The following is a 22146-nucleotide window of genomic DNA, read 5'->3' as shown; positions in this document are numbered from 1 at the left end:
CATAACAGTGCATTATATAGGCTATCAGTGTTGGGGAAAGTTACTTTTAAAAGTAATGCATAACAATATTGCGTTACTTCCTATACTTAGTTACGTTTTATTGAAAGTAATGCATTATGTTACTTTTGCGTTACTTTTTAAATCTGGACTGGGCTTGCTTGCTTGCTTTTAATATAAAAGGTTCTTTTTTTGGCAAATGTAAAAGCCCTTTCACCCCAAATGAAATGCAAATTTACGTCTGTACAGTAGAACACAGAAGAAGAAATACGCAATGCAGAACATCACCATCACTGTGATTCCTGTTCATAACAGTGCATTATATAGGCTATCAGTGTTGGGGAAAGTTACTTTTAAAAGTAATGCATAACAATATTGCGTTACTTCCTATACTTAGTTACGTTTTATTGAAAGTAATGCATTATGTTACTTTTGCGTTACTTTTTAAATCTGGACTGGGCTTGCTTGCTTGCTTTTAATATAAAAGGTTCTTTTTTTGGCAAATGTAAAAGCCCTTTCACCCCAAATGAAATGTAAATTTACGTCTGTACAGTAGAACACAGAAGAAGAAATTTCAACACTCTTCAGCAATAAAAAAAGAAGAAATGTTAGTTTATCTTGTGTAATTTTTGCTTAGTATGGTTGAATTGGATCACTGAAGAAGGTCAGCAGCAAAATGGTTAATAAAATGGGATTAAACACATAAAGGATATTTGTATTATTTAACATATTTAATCATTGCAGTTTTTTAATAATTTTGAGGAAAACTAAATCAGATTTTTTTTGTGTGTGTGTGAGTGAGTGAGATGAATTAATGCATGTTCACATTTATTCCAAAACTGAAGTAACATCTTACTCCCGATTTCTCTCAACATGGGGACAGGAGAGCTTTCAATCAATAAATGGGGGGGGGAAAGTAACAGGCGTTACTTATTTGAAAAAGTAACTCAGATATTCTCTTGTAAATTAAAAAGTAATGCGTTACTTTACTAGTTACTTGAAAAAAGTAATCGGATTACGTAACTTGCGTTACTTGTAATGCACACTGTAGGCTATACTAATCATGTTTTCACAGCACATTTAAGAAGTCAGCATTGTTACTATTAGATCTCTCTCTCTCTCTCTCTCTCTCTCTCTCTCTCTCTCTCTCTCTCTGCAATATTAAATACATAATCGCCGTTCTTGTTGTAAGTTTTCAAAACAGTACAGTAGAAGAGGAGCATCACCGTGATTAGTGTTCATAACAGCGCACTATACACTTTGCGTTCAATCTGCAGTGCTAGTCAGTCATAGGAAACGCTGGAAGGTCTCTTGTCAATCCAGGAGAACCTTTCGTGCATTTCTCTGGATGTAAATTTAAAAAAAAAATTCTGAGACGAATTCAACCTTACCGACTCACTGAACTACAAGTCGACTGCCCTGATTGCTTCTGGACGGGCGCTGAATCGGGTCACTTTCAGTCACCATGCTGGACATTCACTTAGAAAAGAAATGAATTCTTTTAATGAAACATCACCTGAGACTAACCTTGGGGATTATGATTATATTTTCGCCGATGAGACTTATAAACTCCTGACGTTCACCATCGGATCTATCGGTGTCCTGGGCTTCTGTAATAATATCATCGTGATTATTCTCTACTACAGGTTCAAGAGACTCCGAACACCAACTAATTTGTTAATATTGAATATAAGTGTCAGCGATCTGCTGGTGTCAATCACCGGAGTTAATTTCACATTCGTCTCGTGCGTGAAGAGAAGATGGATCTTTAATTCTGCTACTTGTGTTTGGGATGGATTCAGCAACAGTTTATTCGGTCAGTTCTGTCTTTAGTCCTAATGTATTGATAGTCGCCTAAGTTTTCAAGCAGCCTACTTTGAATTCAAAGACAGTCATTCGTACATGTTTATTTCCAACGAATGTTTCCTTCATTAGATCAAGAAAGACACTTGAAGAGCCCATTTGTGTTTGGTCATTGCAGTCAGTTCGTCTTTTAGGCTACATTGTATGTTATTGATCAATTATCTGAAAACTTTTTAATTTTTACAAGTGTTCTCGGTCAGTTGTCATGTCAATAGGCTAAGTGGTCTTAAGAAGGCGAGCGTTGTGCTAAAACGTTAAGAACAAAACGCTGCAATGTCAGAACGAAGCATTTTGACGGCGTTACGGAACTTGGCGCTACGAAATGCTCCAGAAAGTACAGCTATTTAAAAATATTATTAGCTCAATAAAACCGTAAATAACGTGTTTTACCACGGAAACAAAACCGGACTAATAAACTACAACGTTTTATTTGGAACCGACGCAGTAGCACCCTGCACTCTTAAAAATAAAGGTGCTTCACGATGCCATAGGTTCCATAAAGAACCTTTAACATCTGAAGAACCTTTCTGTTTCACAAAAGGTTCTTTGTGGCGAAAGAAGGTTCTTCAGATTATAAAAAGGTAAGAAAGAGATGGTTCTTTAAAGAACCTTTGACTGAATGGTTCTTTGTGGAACCAAAAGAAGGTTCTTCTATGCCATCGCTGTGAAGAACCTTTTGAAGCACCTTTATTTTTAAGAGTGTACCACATGCAACACTTTTTGCATTTCCTTTAGTTTCTCAGAGACTGTTTGTATTAGAAAGCCAACATTTTAATACAATAAAGCCACATCTGTCAGCTACTCACCTACACTACTGTAACATGTGTACATATGACAATATACATACAATTTATACTTGAAAAGACAAAGTCAAATGTTGCAACTGACCCCATAAGAGGGGACGGTTGCAACAGTCCACAGGGGCAGATGCAACATTCATTAAAATGTAATTAATTCCTAAATTATTTTTTAAGAATTCTTAAATATCATTTAGCGATTTCTGTATTTTATTTGTGGACAGACAGGGTCTTCAATAAGTTAAATTGGCTGTATAAAAACAAAGAATAGGCTAGTAAATGGAAAAACATTTTAAAGTAACAAGTAACAATCATGTTTTGGTTAATTATTACAACACATCTGAACTACAAAATATTAATTTAATCAAAATCAAGACACTGAAATTTAATAATAATGGCCTACTTCTGTTAACTTCTGTGAAAGTTTACTGAACTGGGGCCAGTTCATAACCACTATGTTAAAACTGTGTCTTAAGAACTAGTTTGACTAACTAGCAGTTACCAGGTAATCAGTCTTACTTAAAAAAATTCAAATTAGACAAATCTACCATTTTATGTAACTGACTTTATACGTGCGTGTGTGTGTGTGTGTGTGTGTGTGTATGTGCGCGTGTTTTTTTGACAAATGAGGACATAAATCTGTATAATGACAAAGGTATGACATAGGTATTACAAGGAGAAGGTGACTTTTCAGGACATTGCCCCATGTCCCCACTTTTCAAAACGCTTATAAATCACACAGAATAGAGTGTATTGAAAATCTGAAATAGCACAAAGTTTCCTGTAAGGGGTAGGTTTAGGGTTAGGGTTGGTGTATGGCAATAGAATATACGGTCTGTACAGTATAAACACCATTACACATATGGGATGTCCCCACATTTCACAAAAACAAACGTGTGTGTGTGTGTGTGTGTGTGTGTGTGAGTGAGACAAAGAGAGGGTGAGAATGAAGGAAATTCGTCGACCTTAGACTCAAACTGATTTTTATCCTATTTACTTAAATAAAAAAGGTGAGATACCTGACTATTGAAAGGGATTCTTTACCAATCCCTAAAATTACAATTTTGTAATGTAATGGCATAGCTTTTACATCAGTGTTGTGGTAAGGGACAGCATGTTGGGACGGTTGCAGCAATGTGTTGCAACTGACCCAACACTGACAGCTGTGATAAAACTTGGTATATTAGCTTGACACAATATCTTTGACACATGCTAGCTATGCCTATTAGAAGCTAAGAAAACACAGATTAAAATGATATGTTTTTATAATGCTTCACGCAAACAACTTAGACAGTGTGACAAAAAATCAGATCATTTTTTTAAGAATGAAGGAAATTCGTCGACCTTAGACTCAAACTGATTTTTATACTATTTACTTAAATAAAAAAGGTGAGATACCTGACTATTGAAAGGGATTCTTTACCAATCCCTAAAATTACAATTTTGTAATGTAATGGCATAGCTTTTACATCAGTGTTTTGGTAAGGGACAGCATGTTGGGACGGTTGCAGCAATGTGTTGCAACTGACCCAACACTGACAGCTGTGATAAAACTTGGTATATTAGCTTGACACAATATCTTTGACACATGCTAGCTATGCCTATTAGAAGCTAAGAAAACACAGATTAAAATGATATGTTTTTATAATGCTTCACGCAAACAACTTAGACAGTGTGACAAAAAATCAGATCATTTTTTTACCATGAAAATTATTTTTTGTAGAAGGAATGGTCACATGTGGCTGATTTCTTCCAGGAAGGATGAGGGGCTAACTAAGCATGTGCATTATGAATATCGTCACTGTAGCTCTTTCCTGATTGAAGAAATAAGCCATGTTGCAACTGCCCCTCGTTGCAACCGTCCCCACAACTGCCAGACATTTTACTTAATGCAATTGTGATTGTTTGTTATTTCAGCTTTGTGAATGTCTAGACTTTCAGAATGGGCGCGCTCAGTGTTGTGGTAAGGGACAGCATGTTGGGACGGTTGCAGCAATGTGTTGCAACTGACCCAACACTGACAGCTGTGATAAAACTTGGTATATTAGCTTGACACAATATCTTTGACACATGCTAGCTATGCCTATTAGAAGCTAAGAAAACACAGATTAAAATGATATGTTTTTATAATGCTTCACGCAAACAACTTAGACAGTGTGACAAAAAATCAGATCATTTTTTTACCATGAAAATTATTTTTTGTAGAAGGAATGGTCACATGTGGCTGATTTCTTCCAGGAAGGATGAGGGGCTAACTAAGCATGTGCATTATGAATATCGTCACTGTAGCTCTTTCCTGATTGAAGAAATAAGCCATGTTGCAACTGCCCCTCGTTGCAACCGTCCCCACAACTGCCAGACATTTTACTTAATGCAATTGTGATTGTTTGTTATTTCAGCTTTGTGAATGTCTAGACTTTCAGAATGGGCGCGCGAGACCTAGCCTACATTTCTCACTCGAGACAAAACACTCTGGAGCAGCGGCATATGTCATCTGGAAGGAGCTATGCAGCGAAAGCGCTGTTAACCTAATAATAAAACTAAAAGAGCTGCATAGCATGTACAGCAGCTCAAAACATTTGGTCTTGCAAGGATTTGAGTTAATTTTGTGGTCTCTGACTTTTGATTATAGGCTAATTTTGGAATCTTTGTAAATCTGAGAACTTGAAATATTGTTGAGAAATCTTTTTAAACACTAGTGTGAGATTGGGGGGACATTGTCTCAGTAGGAAAAGGCAATTTTAACAAAAATCACTTGTCATTTTGTCTTTCCTACAGCAAATGATTTCGTATGAACATATAACTAATTTAAAACGATCTAATTCAAGTTATTTTGAGCATATCAAATTATCTAAAGGAAATGCATGTTTTCCTCATCTAATTATATCAGATAGCTTCACAGTCATAAGAACATTTATGCTTAATTTGATTCACTTGATCATGTGACCGTTTACAACAACAGGCAAAGAAACAAATCCAAGCATCCATAAACAACTATGACACATTTATTGAAATAAAAGTCCATCTGGCGCAGGGAAAGATGAGGTCAAATGGAGTCAGATAATGACACTTTAATGGTCCAGAAATATCCATCAGAATATCAACTAAGCATCTGTGAGAGGATATGCTTTGAGGAGCATACACTCTAAAAAATGCTGGGTTAAAATATAACCCAGTGCTGGGTTAAAAAGGGACAAACCCAGCTATTGGGTTGTTTTGAATCCAACCGCTGGGTCAAAACAACCCAATAGCTGGGTTTGTTCCTTTTTAACCCAGCATTTTTTAGAGTGTACCATAATCACATTTCTGAAAGATAGATGGTCATTTTAGGCATCTGCTCCCCCAAGGTCGCACCTGATGCTATTTTAAGTCCAAAGATTATCATCACGCATGATTGCTTCTGTACTGCCTCCTTTGACCCAAGATGTGAAATTGGCTGCATTTGATGCTAATACAAACCGTTTTGATGAGATGTAGCTCAGTGTGCAATACTGCATCATATTCCTCATCAAATTTACTAAGCCCAGTTCTATGAGAAGTAAAAAGAGGTCTGTGTGAATACATCTGACAACTGAGAGGAAACATGTTAGTGCTGCTTCCCCGCCGGCCTGCCTCTGTCACAGAGGACTGTGGATGTCTGGGTAATTGGGGGAATGTGTCTGTGAGTCTCTGCAGATACTGCAGTTCAGAGATACTGTTATTTACTTCTAGAAATGATACCAATTACTATAATCCATCATCTGCTGAATGTGAGACTGAGTTTGCTGGGAGCTTGATTTCTGTAAAAGAGAGAAGCCACATTGTTTTGTATTTATATTTATTTAACGCTTTTCACAATGCACCTTGTTTTCAAAGCAGCTTTACAGAAAATCACGATGCCCATTTTTATTATAGAGTTAGGCAATAATATTGTTTACATTTATAGTTGGGTGAATCTCAAAATCTCTCAAGAACATGTCCATATATGTCTTAAGAATCTTAAAAGAATCCACATCTAGTTCCATTAGCACATCCTTACCTATCCTAATTTAACTTTAAAAATTTATCGTGTCCAGACGGGATTATCCTTGTGAATGTTTAGTACCATAAGGAGATTCTTAAAAGAATCCTAAAAAAAAATAATGAGAATGGCAAACAGACTCCAACATCTGGACACAGTTTGGTAATGAGAATTTGAGGACAGAATGTATCTATCTATTTCTAGTCAGCTATATGTCTTTTTATTTCTCTTCTCGTCCTTTAAGGCATCGTGTCCATCATGACTCTCTCCGGTCTGGCGTATGAGCGCTACATCCGTGTGGTTCATGCCAAGGTCATTGACTTCCCCTGGGCCTGGAGGGCCATCACGCACATCTGGCTGTACTCTTTGGCCTGGACTGGAGCTCCTCTCCTGGGATGGAACCGCTACACGCTGGAAGTCCATCAGTTAGGCTGCTCCCTCGACTGGGCTTCCAAAGATCCCAATGACGCTTCCTTCATTCTCTTCTTCCTCCTCGGATGCTTCTTCGTCCCTGTGGGTGTCATGGCCTACTGTTATGGAAACATCTTGTACACTGTGAAAATGGTAAGGCGAACAGGTGCAACAATGGGCTTAGCTATAATAACAGTTATTTTCTCACTGGCCTGTCTGGATGTATCAGATATATATTTCCTGTTACCTGATGCACTGGAAACACACTAGCTAGTGAGTTTTCTACCTAGATAGGAGGTTTTTCATGGATTTAGGGTGGTTGCTTCCATAGATAATCTTTTTTCATGTGCAAAGTTGGTTGAATATTTGCTAATTGCCTTTTTTTACACCTTTGTTGAATTTCCTATTTCAGAGATGACAAACTGACTTGATCATCTCACTTCATCCAATTATCAGACAAACTGTATAAATTATTAGTACTATAATGGTATTGCAAGCCATTTTTCATTCTTTGTGCACAAAGAATTTGAAGTGTAAACAGTGCAACAGTTTACTTTTGTTTGTCAGGCTACAAAAAGGCTTTCACACACTGTAAATTACTATTATTATTAAATAAAGGGAATTTGTACACATCATACTTAGTATTTTACCTTTTTGAAATACTAATAGCAAATTTGATTAAAAATTTATTTTATCGACCCTTGATTTCTCGCTTGTCATCTCATTTCTGATCTGTGATTTGCATGTGGCACCTTACAGTTTCTTTCTTTCTGTCTTTAACCTTCATCATTCTCTCTTGTTCTTTTATAAACACACAGTCAAGCTGCTGTGATTTAGCAGTGCAGAGGTGCCAACATGCTGCTCTTTGATGGGCTATTTCTACTAAAAGCCATATTGTCTGAAAGTGCCTTCAGCAAATAAGCAGCGACGGAGATTGTGTATGTAAATAGCTTGCGATTTTCATCAGCACAGTTCCTGTGCAACAGATTTTATCGGTGTGCCATCCAGATGAGGGAAAGCATGACCGCTCCAACATGAGTGATTGTGTGCTTACCACAAACTGAAGGGTGCAGTCTTTTCTCTTATCTTAGCTTTGTGTACAGAGACCGCTTTAATTAAGCTATTTGTAGGTTGATTCCCCTGGAAAGCATTCTGCCCAAAACAGCAACACTGGCTGATCCAATGGCATACGTTTGGGGCGGGACTGTCTGTTTTTCTAACCAATGGCAGACTGGGAGAGTGTTCTGCAAACATGTTTAAAAACTGTTATAATTTTTATTAGTGGTGCAAAAACACTGGATCAATGAAACAAACCACAACAACCCGCAGACTACACACCAAGGGTGCGTTTCCCAAAAGCATCGTTACCTAGCTATGGTGGTTCGTTCCATTGAACTCTATTGGTAACGACGGAACCATAGTTGCTTTTGGGAAACGCACCCCAGCACAGCTAACGACACAAAAATTCTGTTTGGACTGAATCCAGGAACATTATTGATTTGAAACAGAAAAACTACATAGACTGAAAAGAACAAAGCAACTGATAAACATCAGTTGTTAAGTATCATTAGCAATGTGAAGTACTTGATCAACAAACTTCATGCATCCACACTGATAATTGTCTAAAAAAAGAGATAAAGTAAAGCTAGTGAAACATAAACAAAAACTTGGAGAGCATGTTTAATAATTTAGATTGTTTCATAAGGTGAACTATTTACAGACTGCAGAAAGCAAGTCAATATTACTCAAGAGTTAAACCCATGAGGCACAATACCAGACTAGCCCCCTGTTCTCTTGAAAGTACATAAAAACATACCACAGTGTTGGTATTCTTTCTTGGTATCAACCCCTCAGCAGGAATTTCTTAATAATCCAGACTACTTATTTTAATCCACTATTTCATCATTTCTGTGTTGGTAAAGGAAGGATTTACAATGCTGTTTGAGCGGTGTCTTCTTGATTATTCTGTTCCGTATGAGTAAATATGGTTAAGTGTGCCAGGAACTGCTTGAATAAATACATAACTGATTCAGGAAATCAATAAATGCATTAATGAATCGGTGAATCAAGCACATGAATGAATCAGGGAATCAATAAATGCATGAATGAATTAGTGAACCAATTCATTCTTGACTGAATAAGTAAAATGGGAAGTTATTCAAATTGAGACATTACATACAGTAGAATTGTAGATTTGACAACATTTTAAAGCATATTCCACCACAGGACAGTTTAATATGAACTAGTGAATTAAAACGTTATTTAAATGTGGCCAGTCAAAGGCATTAAGTTATACACTTCCTTAAATCTTTACATATTTATGCAAATATTAACCTAAAATCTTGATGTTAATTAAACAAAAATAATGAATTAATCTGTGAATCTGTGAATCAATGAAGGAGTTGCATATACCTGTCAGTGTCAGCAGCATGACAGTTTTAATTGATCCATGACATAAGAAAAAACAACATAAGATTGACTATACTGGATTGGGAATCCATCTTCGGATAAAGTGACTTCAGGAGAAATCTTCGGCCAGCTGTTCACATCATCACCATTGCGCCCCCAAGTGCTGACCCAGTTCTGTGTTAGTTACACAATGCCAGTCGCCTTGAGAGATGCTCAGTCAAACTCAGCAAATTGTATTGCCGTCCTTGCAGCTGTGTGATGATAATGAATGAATGAATGCATGCATGCGTGACTCAGAGGACATAATGTGTTTAATTAAAGAAGCATCATTAGAGATTTTAGGGCATGATGCTTTCAAGCAGGGCAGCATGTGACCTCCGTCCAAATCCAGTCACCTTAAGAAAGTATATAACTTCATCATCAGGAACATTATGTGCAATATTCATCTAAAGTCTAAGTATGTCAGCCTAGTCTGACTATGGATATTTCTATGAACATATAGATTGTGGATATGGATGTGTGAATTGGGATTCAAGTTTTATTGTCTGCGTTAATTTGACTGATAATCAGTGTGGTGCTAGTACCGGTAATTCTATTCTATCCTTTATCATTTCTGTTCCCTAGAATAATTGTAGAAATTCTGATATTTGTGGTTGCACCTTTTATTATGTTTAACTTTTACCCACATTTTTAATGGTATTGCAATGTTATCTTTGCAGAATGTCATTATTTTTGCATGTCCTTTTCTAGATTTTTAACTTTCCTTATAAAACAGATTAAAAGAAAATCTACCTTTTTCAAATCATTTGTTTTAAAACTAATGTTTAAATAACACAGAACCGCAGTTCCCAATACTACTGTCATCACAAGTGTTTTCTAAGTAAGATTTCTAAGTCTTTTAGAAAGGCATTTTTAAATTACAATCTAAAAGCTTTATTAGGTCTCATGATCTTGATTTTTTTTTTTTTCATCAAATTGTTAATGATATACAAATTTTTTCACACAGTATCAAAAATCCACTTAAGGGTTGACTAAAGCCATGTTCTTTTTTCCAGGACATGCAATAATATATTCTTTAGCATGGGGTTTTATGACAGAATATCTTTGCTCTTTTCCTGTAGCTGCGCTCTATCGAGGATCTGCAGACCGTTCAGACAATTAAGATTCTGCGATATGAGAAGAAAGTGGCGGTGATGTTCCTAATGATGATCTCGTGTTTCCTGGTGTGCTGGACACCCTATGCTGTGGTCTCCATGCTGGAGGCTTTTGGCAGGAAGAGTTTCGTCTCCCCCACAGTTGCCATCATTCCCTCTCTCTTCGCCAAATCCAGCACTGCCTACAACCCTGTCATCTACGCCTTCATGAGCAGAAAGGTCAGCAGAGGTCACTTAATTCTGATGGAGGGGCATTTATTATAGTATATTATATAGTCAGGTCTGGTGATCCTCACAGATACAAACTTTACAAGTCAACATACAGTGTTTCTGTGAACTGTCAAATTCTATAAGAGATAACCTTTGATATTTTAAATAAATGTAGTACAAGAAAATAAATAAATATTGCTTTAAATAATAATTTGATACAATTTTATACTACATTTAACAGCATTTTATCTGTATTATTCCATGAATTTTGGAGTAGAATGATTTTTTAATGAAGAAAATGCAAATAAGTTGTAAACTGTGACATGAAAATCTTTACTATATTCAAATTATTCATTTTTTTCTATTGTGTAATATTAAAGGAATATTCGATGTTTTTCATCATTGATAATTTCATTTAGTATTTTAATTTATGAAATGTGGAATTGCTCAGACAGTGTCTCATACAAAAAGTAAAACTGAATTAATAAAGTTGTCAGCAGAATGTACACTGTAAATAATATTTTGTAAATAAAGATTATTTCACTAATTCAAAATTCCCTATTTAATTCAGTGTTACTTGCTGTTTCTTTGTAATTATTTGTGAAATTTACTAGCAATTTCTTGGCAAATTAGTATTAAAAGTAAATCCTAAACCAATTTCTTTTAAGTGCATTTCACAGGTGCTTAAATTTAGTTTATAGTCTTGTAGTTTCACTTAATTGTCAGCGTTTATCTACAATAAAAAAAAAAGTTGGTATAGAAATTGTATTCATAAATTGCTGGTAAATTTCACTAGAAATTGTATTCATAAATGGTTAATTTCACAAATAATTACAAAGAAAATGCAAGCAACACTTTTTGAAGTAGAAAAACTGATAGTATTTTATTGTGAAATGTATTTTAATAATCTTTATATATATATATATATATGTGTGTGTGTGTGTGTGTGTGTGTGTGTGTGTATTTATATGAAGCTTACTTCTCCTTTTTTGATTGGTCAGTTTCGCAGGTGCATGTTACAGATGCTGTGTTCTCGTCTGGCCACTCTGCAGCACAGCATTAAGGACCGTCCCCTCGCCCGCATCGAACGTCCTGTACGCCCTATTGTGATGTCACATAGCCGTCCTGACCGACCCAAAAAGAGAGTGACCTTCAACTCTTCCTCCATCGTATTCATCATCGCAAGCAATGACACTCATCCTCTGGATATTACCTCCAAATTCAATGACGAACCAGACACCAATGTAATTCAAGTTCGACCGCTTTGACACTTGCCACTTGTGACATTGAAGAACGACGGTGGAGTTCATTAACATCACACTAATTTAATGTTTATAATAAGGATACAGAAACATCTTTTTTTATACATGAATATGGAAAATATGGATTTTTTTGAATTGTTGCAGCAGTAATGCAACATAAACTGACTTTCTTTGTGTTCCCAATCAAGATTTGTGTGAATTGTCAACTGTAACTGCTGTAAGTATTTCATGGAAATGACTTGGAGTTGTTTTTGATCAATTGTGTTCCTTCTCCATCTTTTCGGACACTGAAACTTCCAGCTTCACCCATGCAGTTTCATGGGATGGTGAGATATCCACAGCTTAGATTGCTCAGTCCGTGAGTAGAATACATTAGTGAGTGTGCTCAGATAGATCAGCAGCACAGTGTTAGTACAAGGACTCTTCTAGAACGGGACATTTGTCAAAGGCTGCAGCACCTTGTACATAAAGTCAGTCAGGTCCACAGCGCTCCCTGGAGGAAGCAAAGTGTGTGTCCTATTTGAAAAACAAGCCAAACATCACTATTTCTACTGCTCAGTATTTAGATTAGGGCATTGAACAAACCCCTAAATATTAAACTTTGGTGTGTTTACCTCAAATTGCGTTGCTTCTTGAGAAGAGCTGTGTTTACCCTTTTCTATTATAGAGAATATACTTAAGATTTGCAGGGGTGTAGATCTTGTGTTCTGCAGTGAGTGTAGGTAAGGTTTGATTTTGCCATTGGTGGGGACATAACGCAGACAACAGACATTTAATTGTTTGATCAAAATGATTGCTACAATTGAGTAGTCGCTGGATATTAGCAGGGACATTTCATAGAGTCCCTATAAATTCTACGCTCTTGAAAATCAAAGGAATCAAAGGAAACATTATGCATGAATAATCGGCATTATGCAGCATTATGATCTAGTTATATTAACTAAATAAATTGACCACTGCAGTTCAGTTGGTGACAGTTCAATTGGAAATCAGTTGAAAGCATCCAATCATCTCATTGAAGTGAATGCAAAATTTATCAGTATCCTATATTATAATCAATATTTGAGGAATTATTGTTATATCTGATATTAGCCTACAGGGATGGACAGAATTTTAGGCTACATGTATTTAAAATACGTAGCCTATTTGAAAGTGAAAATCTTTCACCCTCATGTTATATTGTTGATTGCGTGGATTAAAATAAATTTAAATAGGCCAACTGGATTTCGTCTGCGAAAATTCGCCGAAAACAGTAAATGTGACAGCACCCGATGTAATTTTTCATGTCTGAAAAACAGAAAAATGAAAACAGTTTTTTAAACCTTAAGTATACAAATCATATACTGAATAATTACTAAAAACATAAGCTGAAAAGCAGTAGTTGCATCAAAACAAGTGGTGGTTTTAAAGAAATAGTTTGTTTATAATTTTATGAAAGGGATTTATAATACAAAAAAGACATGCTGACTTATGTTCGAAAATGGCAATTGAATGACGGACTGCCTGCTTGAGTGGGCAGAGAGCAGGTTATCTCATTCATGGATTATGCCTTCCGGAGGATTTGTGGGTTAAACGTGAACGAGGATTAATGTGAGTTTTTACATGACAGGGAAATACCATCAGGAGGATTTAACATTTCTCCCACCCTAAAACTAGAGTACGACAATGTTTTTGTTGCACTAAAAGTGAGATACATAGACCCACAAAGCAGAAGAGTTCAAGCATTCTGTGAACAAGATTTTATTCAGTCACATTTAACTTATTTTGAATCTACAACAGACAGTGATCAGCTTGACTTTTTTAAATAATTAAAAACAAAGAAATTATATCTATGTGCTTAGAGATCACAGCACCCACATGATGTTCATTAACATCACACTAATTTAATGTTTATAATAAGGATACAGAAACATCTTTTTTTATACATGAATATGGAAAATATGGATTTTTTTGAATTGTTGCAGCAGTAATGCAACATAAACTGACTTTCTTTGTGTTCCCAATCAAGATTTGTGTGAATTGTCAACTGTAACTGCTGTAAGTATTTCATGGAAATGACTTGGAGTTGTTTTTGATCAATTGTGTTCCTTCTCCATCTTTTCGGACACTGAAACTTCCAGCTTCACCCATGCAGTTTCATGGGATGGTGAGATATCCACAGCTTAGATTGCTCAGTCCGTGAGTAGAATACATTAGTGAGTGTGCTCAGATAGATCAGCAGCACAGTGTTAGTACAAGGACTCTTCTAGAACGGGACATTTGTCAAAGGCTGCAGCACCTTGTACATAAAGTCAGTCAGGTCCACAGCGCTCCCTGGAGGAAGCAAAGTGTGTGTCCTATTTGAAAAACAAGCCAAACATCACTATTTCTACTGCTCAGTATTTAGATTAGGGCATTGAACAAACCCCTAAATATTAAACTTTGGTGTGTTTACCTCAAATTGCGTTGCTTCTTGAGAAGAGCTGTGTTTACCCTTTTCTATTATAGAGAATATACTTAAGATTTGCAGGGGTGTAGATCTTGTGTTCTGCAGTGAGTGTAGGTAAGGTTTGATTTTGCCATTGGTGGGGACATAACGCAGACAACAGACATTTAATTGTTTGATCAAAATGATTGCTACAATTGAGTAGTCGCTGGATATTAGCAGGGACATTTCATAGAGTCCCTATAAATTCTACGCTCTTGAAAATCAAAGGAATCAAAGGAAACATTATGCATGAATAATCGGCATTATGCAGCATTATGATCTAGTTATATTAACTAAATAAATTGACCACTGCAGTTCAGTTGGTGACAGTTCAATTGGAAATCAGTTGAAAGCATCCAATCATCTCATTGAAGTGAATGCAAAATTTATCAGTATCCTATATTATAATCAATATTTGAGGAATTATTGTTATATCTGATATTAGCCTACAGGGATGGACAGAATTTTAGGCTACATGTATTTAAAATACGTAGCCTATTTGAAAGTGAAAATCTTTCACCCTCATGTTATATTGTTGATTGCGTGGATTAAAATAAATTTAAATAGGCCAACTGGATTTCGTCTGCGAAAATTCGCCGAAAACAGTAAATGTGACAGCACCTATGGGATCAGAATCCCATAAGCACCCGATGTAATTTTTCATGTCTGAAAAACAGAAAAATGAAAACAGTTTTTTAAACCTTAAGTATACAAATCATATACTGAATAATGACTAAAAACATAAGCTGAAAAGCAGTAGTTGCATCAAAACAAGTGGTGGTTTTAAAGAAATAGTTTGTGTTTATAATTTTATGAAAGGGATTTATAATACAAAAAAGACATGCTGACTTATGTTCGAAAATGGCAATTGAATGACGCACTGCCTGCTTGAGTGGGCAGAGAGCAGGTTATCTCATTCATGGATTATGCCTTCCGGAGGATTTGTGGGTTAAACGTGAACGAGGATTAATGTGAGTTTTTACATGACATCTTCGCCAAATCCAGCACTGCCTACAACCCTGTCATCTACGCCTTCATGAGCAGAAAGGTCAGCAGAGGTCACTTAATTCTGATGGAGGGGCATTTATTATAGTATATTATATAGTCAGGTCTGGTGATCCTCACAGATACAAACTTTACAAGTCAACATACAGTGTTTCTGTGAACTGTCAAATTCTATAAGAGATAACCTTTGATATTTTAAATAAATGTAGTACAAGAAAATAAATAAATATTGCTTTAAATAATAATTTGATACAATTTTATACTACATTTAACAGCATTTTATCTGTATTATTCCATGAATTTTGGAGTAGAATGATTTTTTAATGAAGAAAATGCAAATAAGTTGTAAACTGTGACATGAAAATCTTTACTATATTCAAATTATTCATTTTTTTCTATTGTGTAATATTAAAGGAATATTCGATGTTTTTCATCATTGATAATTTCATTTAGTATTTTAATTTATGAAATGTGGAATTGCTCAGACAGTGTCTCATACAAAAAGTAAAACTGAATTAATAAAGTTGTCAGCAGAATGTACACTGTAAATAATATTTTGTAAATAAAGATTATTTCACTAATTCAAAATTCCCTATTTAATTCAGTGTTACTTGCTGTTTCTTTGTAATTATTTGTGAAATTTACTAGCAATTTCTTGGCAAATTAGTATTAAAAGTAAATCCTAAACCAATTTCTTTTAAGTGCATTTCACAGGTGCTTAAATTTAGTTTATAGTCTTGTAGTTTCACTTAATTGTCAGCGTTTATCTACAATAAAAAAAAAAGTTGGTATAGAAATTGTATTCATAAATTGCTGGTAAATTTCACTAGAAATTGTATTCATAAATGGTTAATTTCACAAATAATTACAAAGAAAATGCAAGCAACACTTTTTGAAGTAGAAAAACTGATAGTATTTTATTGTGAAATGTATTTTAATAATCTTTATATATATATATATATATGTGTGTGTGTGTGTGTGTGTGTGTGTGTGTGTATTTATATGAAGCTTACTTCTCCTTTTTTGATTGGTCAGTTTCGCAGGTGCATGTTACAGATGCTGTGTTCTCGTCTGGCCACTCTGCAGCACAGCATTAAGGACCGTCCCCTCGCCCGCATCGAACGTCCTGTACGCCCTATTGTGATGTCACATAGCCGTCCTGACCGACCCAAAAAGAGAGTGACCTTCAACTCTTCCTCCATCGTATTCATCATCGCAAGCAATGACACTCATCCTCTGGATATTACCTCCAAATTCAATGACGAACCAGACACCAATGTAATTCAAGTTCGACCGCTTTGACACTTGCCACTTGTGACATTGAAGAACGACGGTGGAGTTCATTAACATCACACTAATTTAATGTTTATAATAAGGATACAGAAACATCTTTTTTTATACATGAATATGGAAAATATGGATTTTTTTGAATTGTTGCAGCAGTAATGCAACATAAACTGACTTTCTTTGTGTTCCCAATCAAGATTTGTGTGAATTGTCAACTGTAACTGCTGTAAGTATTTCATGGAAATGACTTGGAGTTGTTTTTGATCAATTGTGTTCCTTCTCCATCTTTTCGGACACTGAAACTTCCAGCTTCACCCATGCAGTTTCATGGGATGGTGAGATATCCACAGCTTAGATTGCTCAGTCCGTGAGTAGAATACATTAGTGAGTGTGCTCAGATAGATCAGCAGCACAGTGTTAGTACAAGGACTCTTCTAGAACGGGACATTTGTCAAAGGCTGCAGCACCTTGTACATAAAGTCAGTCAGGTCCACAGCGCTCCCTGGAGGAAGCAAAGTGTGTGTCCTATTTGAAAAACAAGCCAAACATCACTATTTCTACTGCTCAGTATTTAGATTAGGGCATTGAACAAACCCCTAAATATTAAACTTTGGTGTGTTTACCTCAAATTGCGTTGCTTCTTGAGAAGAGCTGTGTTTACCCTTTTCTATTATAGAGAATATACTTAAGATTTGCAGGGGTGTAGATCTTGTGTTCTGCAGTGAGTGTAGGTAAGGTTTGATTTTGCCATTGGTGGGGACATAACGCAGACAACAGACATTTAATTGTTTGATCAAAATGATTGCTACAATTGAGTAGTCGCTGGATATTAGCAGGGACATTTCATAGAGTCCCTATAAATTCTACGCTCTTGAAAATCAAAGGAATCAAAGGAAACATTATGCATGAATAATCGGCATTATGCAGCATTATGATCTAGTTATATTAACTAAATAAATTGACCACTGCAGTTCAGTTGGTGACAGTTCAATTGGAAATCAGTTGAAAGCATCCAATCATCTCATTGAAGTGAATGCAAAATTTATCAGTATCCTATATTATAATCAATATTTGAGGAATTATTGTTATATCTGATATTAGCCTACAGGGATGGACAGAATTTTAGGCTACATGTATTTAAAATACGTAGCCTATTTGAAAGTGAAAATCTTTCACCCTCATGTTATATTGTTGATTGCGTGGATTAAAATAAATTTAAATAGGCCAACTGGATTTCGTCTGCGAAAATTCGCCGAAAACAGTAAATGTGACAGCACCTATGGGATCAGAATCCCATAAGCACCCGATGTAATTTTTCATGTCTGAAAAACAGAAAAATGAAAACAGTTTTTTAAACCTTAAGTATACAAATCATATACTGAATAATGACTAAAAACATAAGCTGAAAAGCAGTAGTTGCATCAAAACAAGTGGTGGTTTTAAAGAAATAGTTTGTGTTTATAATTTTATGAAAGGGATTTATAATACAAAAAAGACATGCTGACTTATGTTCGAAAATGGCAATTGAATGACGCACTGCCTGCTTGAGTGGGCAGAGAGCAGGTTATCTCATTCATGGATTATGCCTTCCGGAGGATTTGTGGGTTAAACGTGAACGAGGATTAATGTGAGTTTTTACATGACAGGGAAATACCATCAGGAGGATTTAACATTTCTCCCACCCTAAAACTAGAGTACGACAATGTTTTTGTTGCACTAAAAGTGAGATACATAGACCCACAAAGCAGAAGAGTTCAAGCATTCTGTGAACAAGATTTTATTCAGTCACATTTAACTTATTTTGAATCTACAACAGACAGTGATCAGCTTGACTTTTTTAAATAATTAAAAACAAAGAAATTATATCTATGTGCTTAGAGATCACAGCACCCACATGATGTGATCTACATGATATATAAAGTAAAAGCAAACCTGAATTAAAACTGAAACAGAATTATACATCCATTACAACAATTTCAAGGTCATGGTGACAGTAATCACAGAAAATATAGAATAATCTCCATTTAAAATGGAAGTACACGGGACCAGGAACTAAACATTAACATGTATAAATGTTTAAGAGAAGTATTCAACCTTCCAAAAATACAATATAGACAACTTTTAGAACTCAAACACTAAATGTTTTTACAGAATTATTCATGCAAGTCAGCATTCCTGTTGCTCAAGTGGCATGGTGCTTCCCAGGGAATGCTTGAGCTGGTCAAATCTACACCTTGAATGCAATGCAAGTCACTTTGCATTTAAGCATCTATTGATGAGAAGATAAGTGCTTTAACAATCATACCAGCTACATTTCTGCTTTAAACCATCTGGAATGCTGGCCCATTATACCCCCATTTTAAGTGCACTACATTGACAAACAACTCAAAATGATTTTCTGTGGTAATCAACATCATAACACAAAATGCAGAGCATTTTTTGTTTAACTTGTATTGAACAAGACTTCAATTCTGGTCCAGTACAGAGCCATGGAAGATCTTTTGGGAGTTGTTCCTTTGACGTGATAAGGCTACTAAACATCAACACAGGGTTTAGAAGTGCTTTAAGGCAAGTATACGGGTCCACAGGTGGTCTGCAGAGATTCTGGGGAGTTTGTGAGAGTATCTGACCAAGACATACATCCCTCCTGCAGCAGATACAGCTCCACACAGCCACAGACCTTGAGTGATCACCTGCAAAAGACCAGCAAGACGATTAGTTATTTTACTATACCGTGAAAAATTTTAAGAACTTTTTTAATCCAAGTTTTAAGTGAACCATGTAGGCTAATAATGACCTGTTGTGAAGGACAATTTCCATTCAGTTTGGACGTTTATTATTAAATGAAAAGCACTATGATTATATGAAACTACATTAAAAAGTGTAGTCGATGAAAAAAAAAAAGTAATTTGGCTTTTACAATTATAGGCTACACTACAGTTCAATTTTTTTTTGACAGTAAAGATACAATGAAATCAAAAAATCTATTGCAAATAAATGCTGCTATTTTGAACTTTCTATTTATTAAATAATCCTAAAAATGAATCATGGTTCCCACAAAAAAATGAAACAGCACAACTGGTTTTTAAAAAAAAAATTAAATAATATTTATATAATAAGAAACGCTTCTTAAGCAGCAAATCAATGGTTTCTAAAGGATCATGTGACACTTGAGACTGGAGTAATGATGCTGAAAATTCAGCTGTGCATCAAAGAAATAAATTACATTTTTAAATATATTAAAATTGAAAAGGTTTCATGATAATATTTCACAATATTGCTGTTTTTACAGACTTTTTATCAAATAAATGCAGCCATGGTGAGCAAAAATTCTAAATCAGATATTTAGAATCACAAATTACTTGTGTTTCACGCACAAAAGAATAGTCTAATCTAGTGCATTGCATTGTGGAATATAGTATGCCGCTAAAGCATACATTTCAGCAAAAAAAAAAAAGTCCAAACGTTTATCAGCTCATTGGTTTCAGTGCTAGAAACACACTTTGATTAGATCCTGTACTGCAGCATGACATTTTGGAGTTTATAAATCAATAAAAATCACTCTAAAAACACAACTAAACTTATTTTTCTACCATCAGTCTATTATGTGCTATTATGAACATAACACTTATGGATCTTCACTTGAACTAATGTTTTGTTGATAGCTCAGAATGGAAGAGCTGTTTTAAAACACTTGAATTTACACTGACACTGGTCATTTGTCAGCCAAACGTTTGTCGCTTTCAAACACAGGATTGGTCTTCACCTTATTTTGCCAATGCCATCGCTTCACAGCTTCATGGTACCGTGTTCTGGTGAATGTGACCTAAGAGGCAAGTAATCCAGCATACAAATTAGTGAACTAACCACCAACAAAAAAACAAGATGATACAGAACACAGAAAGGCTCTTACCATTGTGTAAAGTGGGACGATTGTTTTTGGCAAGATGAAGTGAAGGAAACCGTCCAGGTATTTTCGAAACAGGAAATATCTGGAATTGACGTGTGCTCTCATCTGCGACACAGATCACATCATGAGCGAAGCTAACAGCAGCATTTAACACTCTAGCTCTTGGTCTGGCCTAAACCTCTTGAAAACAAATGTGTGTGTCTGTATCTTCACCCTGCCATCAGTAATGAGGTTGACCTGTGTCACATGCGATCAACTGGACAGACTCATTACTACTACTGTGTGAGTTTGTGTTTGTTCTGTAATGTATGCGTGTATACTACTTAATGAACAGAAAAACCCATGACCTTGACGTTGCTAGCTCTAAGAGGCGCTACAGGAATATACTATATCCTCTATTCATTTATCTTTAGTTTGAATGTATTATCATCCATCCATCAGGATTCATCTTTATCATTTATACATCCTCAAAGAAACAAAAGCCATCTGCTCTCTAATTGCGCTTGCGGTACTTTGATCGGTATGTGCAGCGCCGCTTCAAGTCGAACACAACTATTGTCAAATGAATGCAATGGAAGTCATGTGACAGCAGATGCAGTATTGCAGCAGACATTGAGTTGATGGCCTACTGTACCTCTACATAGTTGTACATGGCCAGGTCAGCTATGGCGTGATCGTCAGGTACACGGACTCTGGTGTATTCTTCAAGCACAGCAGCTGCAGGCAAAGCATATTCAAAAATTATTCATTTCATTTGTGAACAAATATTTGGCATCTCTTAGATCTCGCTTAGATTTGATTAAACAGTACTGCTAATTACTGATGTTACTCTGGGATGAAATGTTCCAAACAAGTACATGATTTATTTATTTAAAATTATACGTTTTATTGTGTTTATTTTATAAATAATAATAAGATTAAAATAAATGTATACAATTATTTTCAATTAACATGTTTTGTTTTTATAATTATAATTTAATTAATAAATTCCTTCCATCTCAGAAATACTGTGAACTTGAATTTTCTTGGGTTTCTGTCTTACCAAGGTTTTCATTCAGCTGGTTCATAACCTCGTCAAAAACTAAACAATCCTCAAAGCCCTGTGAACCAAAATAAAAAAATGACACATTTATTGGTTATTAATTTTCTTACACTTGTGCTGAACAACATTTCGATCTGCAAGACCATCAATGACTACATTTACAAGCACCCAATTTTTTAAATAAGATCCATATCAGGGTTAGTATAGTTAACTAAAAATTATATATATATATGTATGTGTGTGTGTGTGTGTGTGTGTGTGTGTGTGTGTGTGTGTGTGTGTGTGTGTGTGTGTGTGTGTGTGTGTGTGTGTCACGCGCGCACAGAACACCT

The 22146-nt window shown here is 35.5% G+C and overlaps 3 protein-coding genes across 3 annotated transcripts in view; 2 read left to right on the top strand and 1 right to left on the bottom strand.

Moving 5' to 3' along the window:
* Positions 1–1210: 1210 nt before the first annotated feature.
* On the top strand, positions 1211–12780 carry LOC107549142 (opsin-3-like). The gene is made up of 4 exons (XM_016230125.1): positions 1211–1813; positions 6902–7221; positions 10599–10850; positions 11843–12780. Exons 1-4 carry the CDS (start codon positions 1489–1491, stop codon positions 12107–12109), a joined length of 1164 nt encoding a protein of 387 aa, XP_016085611.1. The 5' UTR covers positions 1211–1488; the 3' UTR covers positions 12110–12780.
* Positions 12781–14231: 1451 nt separating this feature from the next.
* LOC107549136 (opsin-3-like) lies at positions 14232–17548 on the top strand. The gene is made up of 3 exons (XM_016230119.1): positions 14232–14249; positions 15547–15618; positions 16611–17548. The coding sequence occupies exons 1-3, from the start codon at positions 14232–14234 to the stop codon at positions 16875–16877; spliced, it is 357 nt and encodes a 118-aa protein (XP_016085605.1). The 3' UTR covers positions 16878–17548.
* Positions 17549–18631: 1083 nt separating this feature from the next.
* Positions 18632–22146, bottom strand: part of kmo (kynurenine 3-monooxygenase) — a 16441-nt gene continuing 12926 nt past the window's right edge. Inside the window, exons 11-15 of the mRNA XM_016230123.1 lie at positions 21815–21872; positions 21407–21489; positions 20776–20877; positions 20629–20688; positions 18632–19555 (exon numbers count right to left, since the gene is read on the bottom strand). Coding sequence (XP_016085609.1) covers positions 19415–19555; positions 20629–20688; positions 20776–20877; positions 21407–21489; positions 21815–21872 — 444 coding nt within the window. The 3' untranslated portion in view covers positions 18632–19414. The remainder of the gene's footprint in view (positions 19556–20628; positions 20689–20775; positions 20878–21406; positions 21490–21814; positions 21873–22146) is intronic.

The sequence above is a fragment of the Sinocyclocheilus grahami genome, unplaced genomic scaffold, assembly GCF_001515645.1.
Source record: "Sinocyclocheilus grahami isolate Dianchi unplaced genomic scaffold, SAMN03320097.WGS_v1.1 scaffold363.1, whole genome shotgun sequence".
Lineage (NCBI taxonomy): Eukaryota > Metazoa > Chordata > Actinopteri > Cypriniformes > Cyprinidae > Sinocyclocheilus > Sinocyclocheilus grahami.
This window is presented reverse-complemented; position numbering and strand designations above follow the sequence as displayed.

Excerpts from the sequence above, each read along its gene's own strand:
- LOC107549142 (XM_016230125.1), top strand. The coding sequence starts at position 1,489 with ATGAATTCTTTTAATGAAACATCACCTGAGACTAACCTTGGGGATTAT. Across the intron at positions 7,222-10,598 it reads TCTTGTACACTGTGAAAATG|CTGCGCTCTATCGAGGATCT; the intron begins GTAAGGCGAACA and ends CTTTTCCTGTAG. Across the intron at positions 10,851-11,842 it reads ACGCCTTCATGAGCAGAAAG|TTTCGCAGGTGCATGTTACA; the intron begins GTCAGCAGAGGT and ends TTGATTGGTCAG.
- LOC107549136 (XM_016230119.1), top strand. Across the intron at positions 15,619-16,610 it reads ACGCCTTCATGAGCAGAAAG|TTTCGCAGGTGCATGTTACA; the intron begins GTCAGCAGAGGT and ends TTGATTGGTCAG.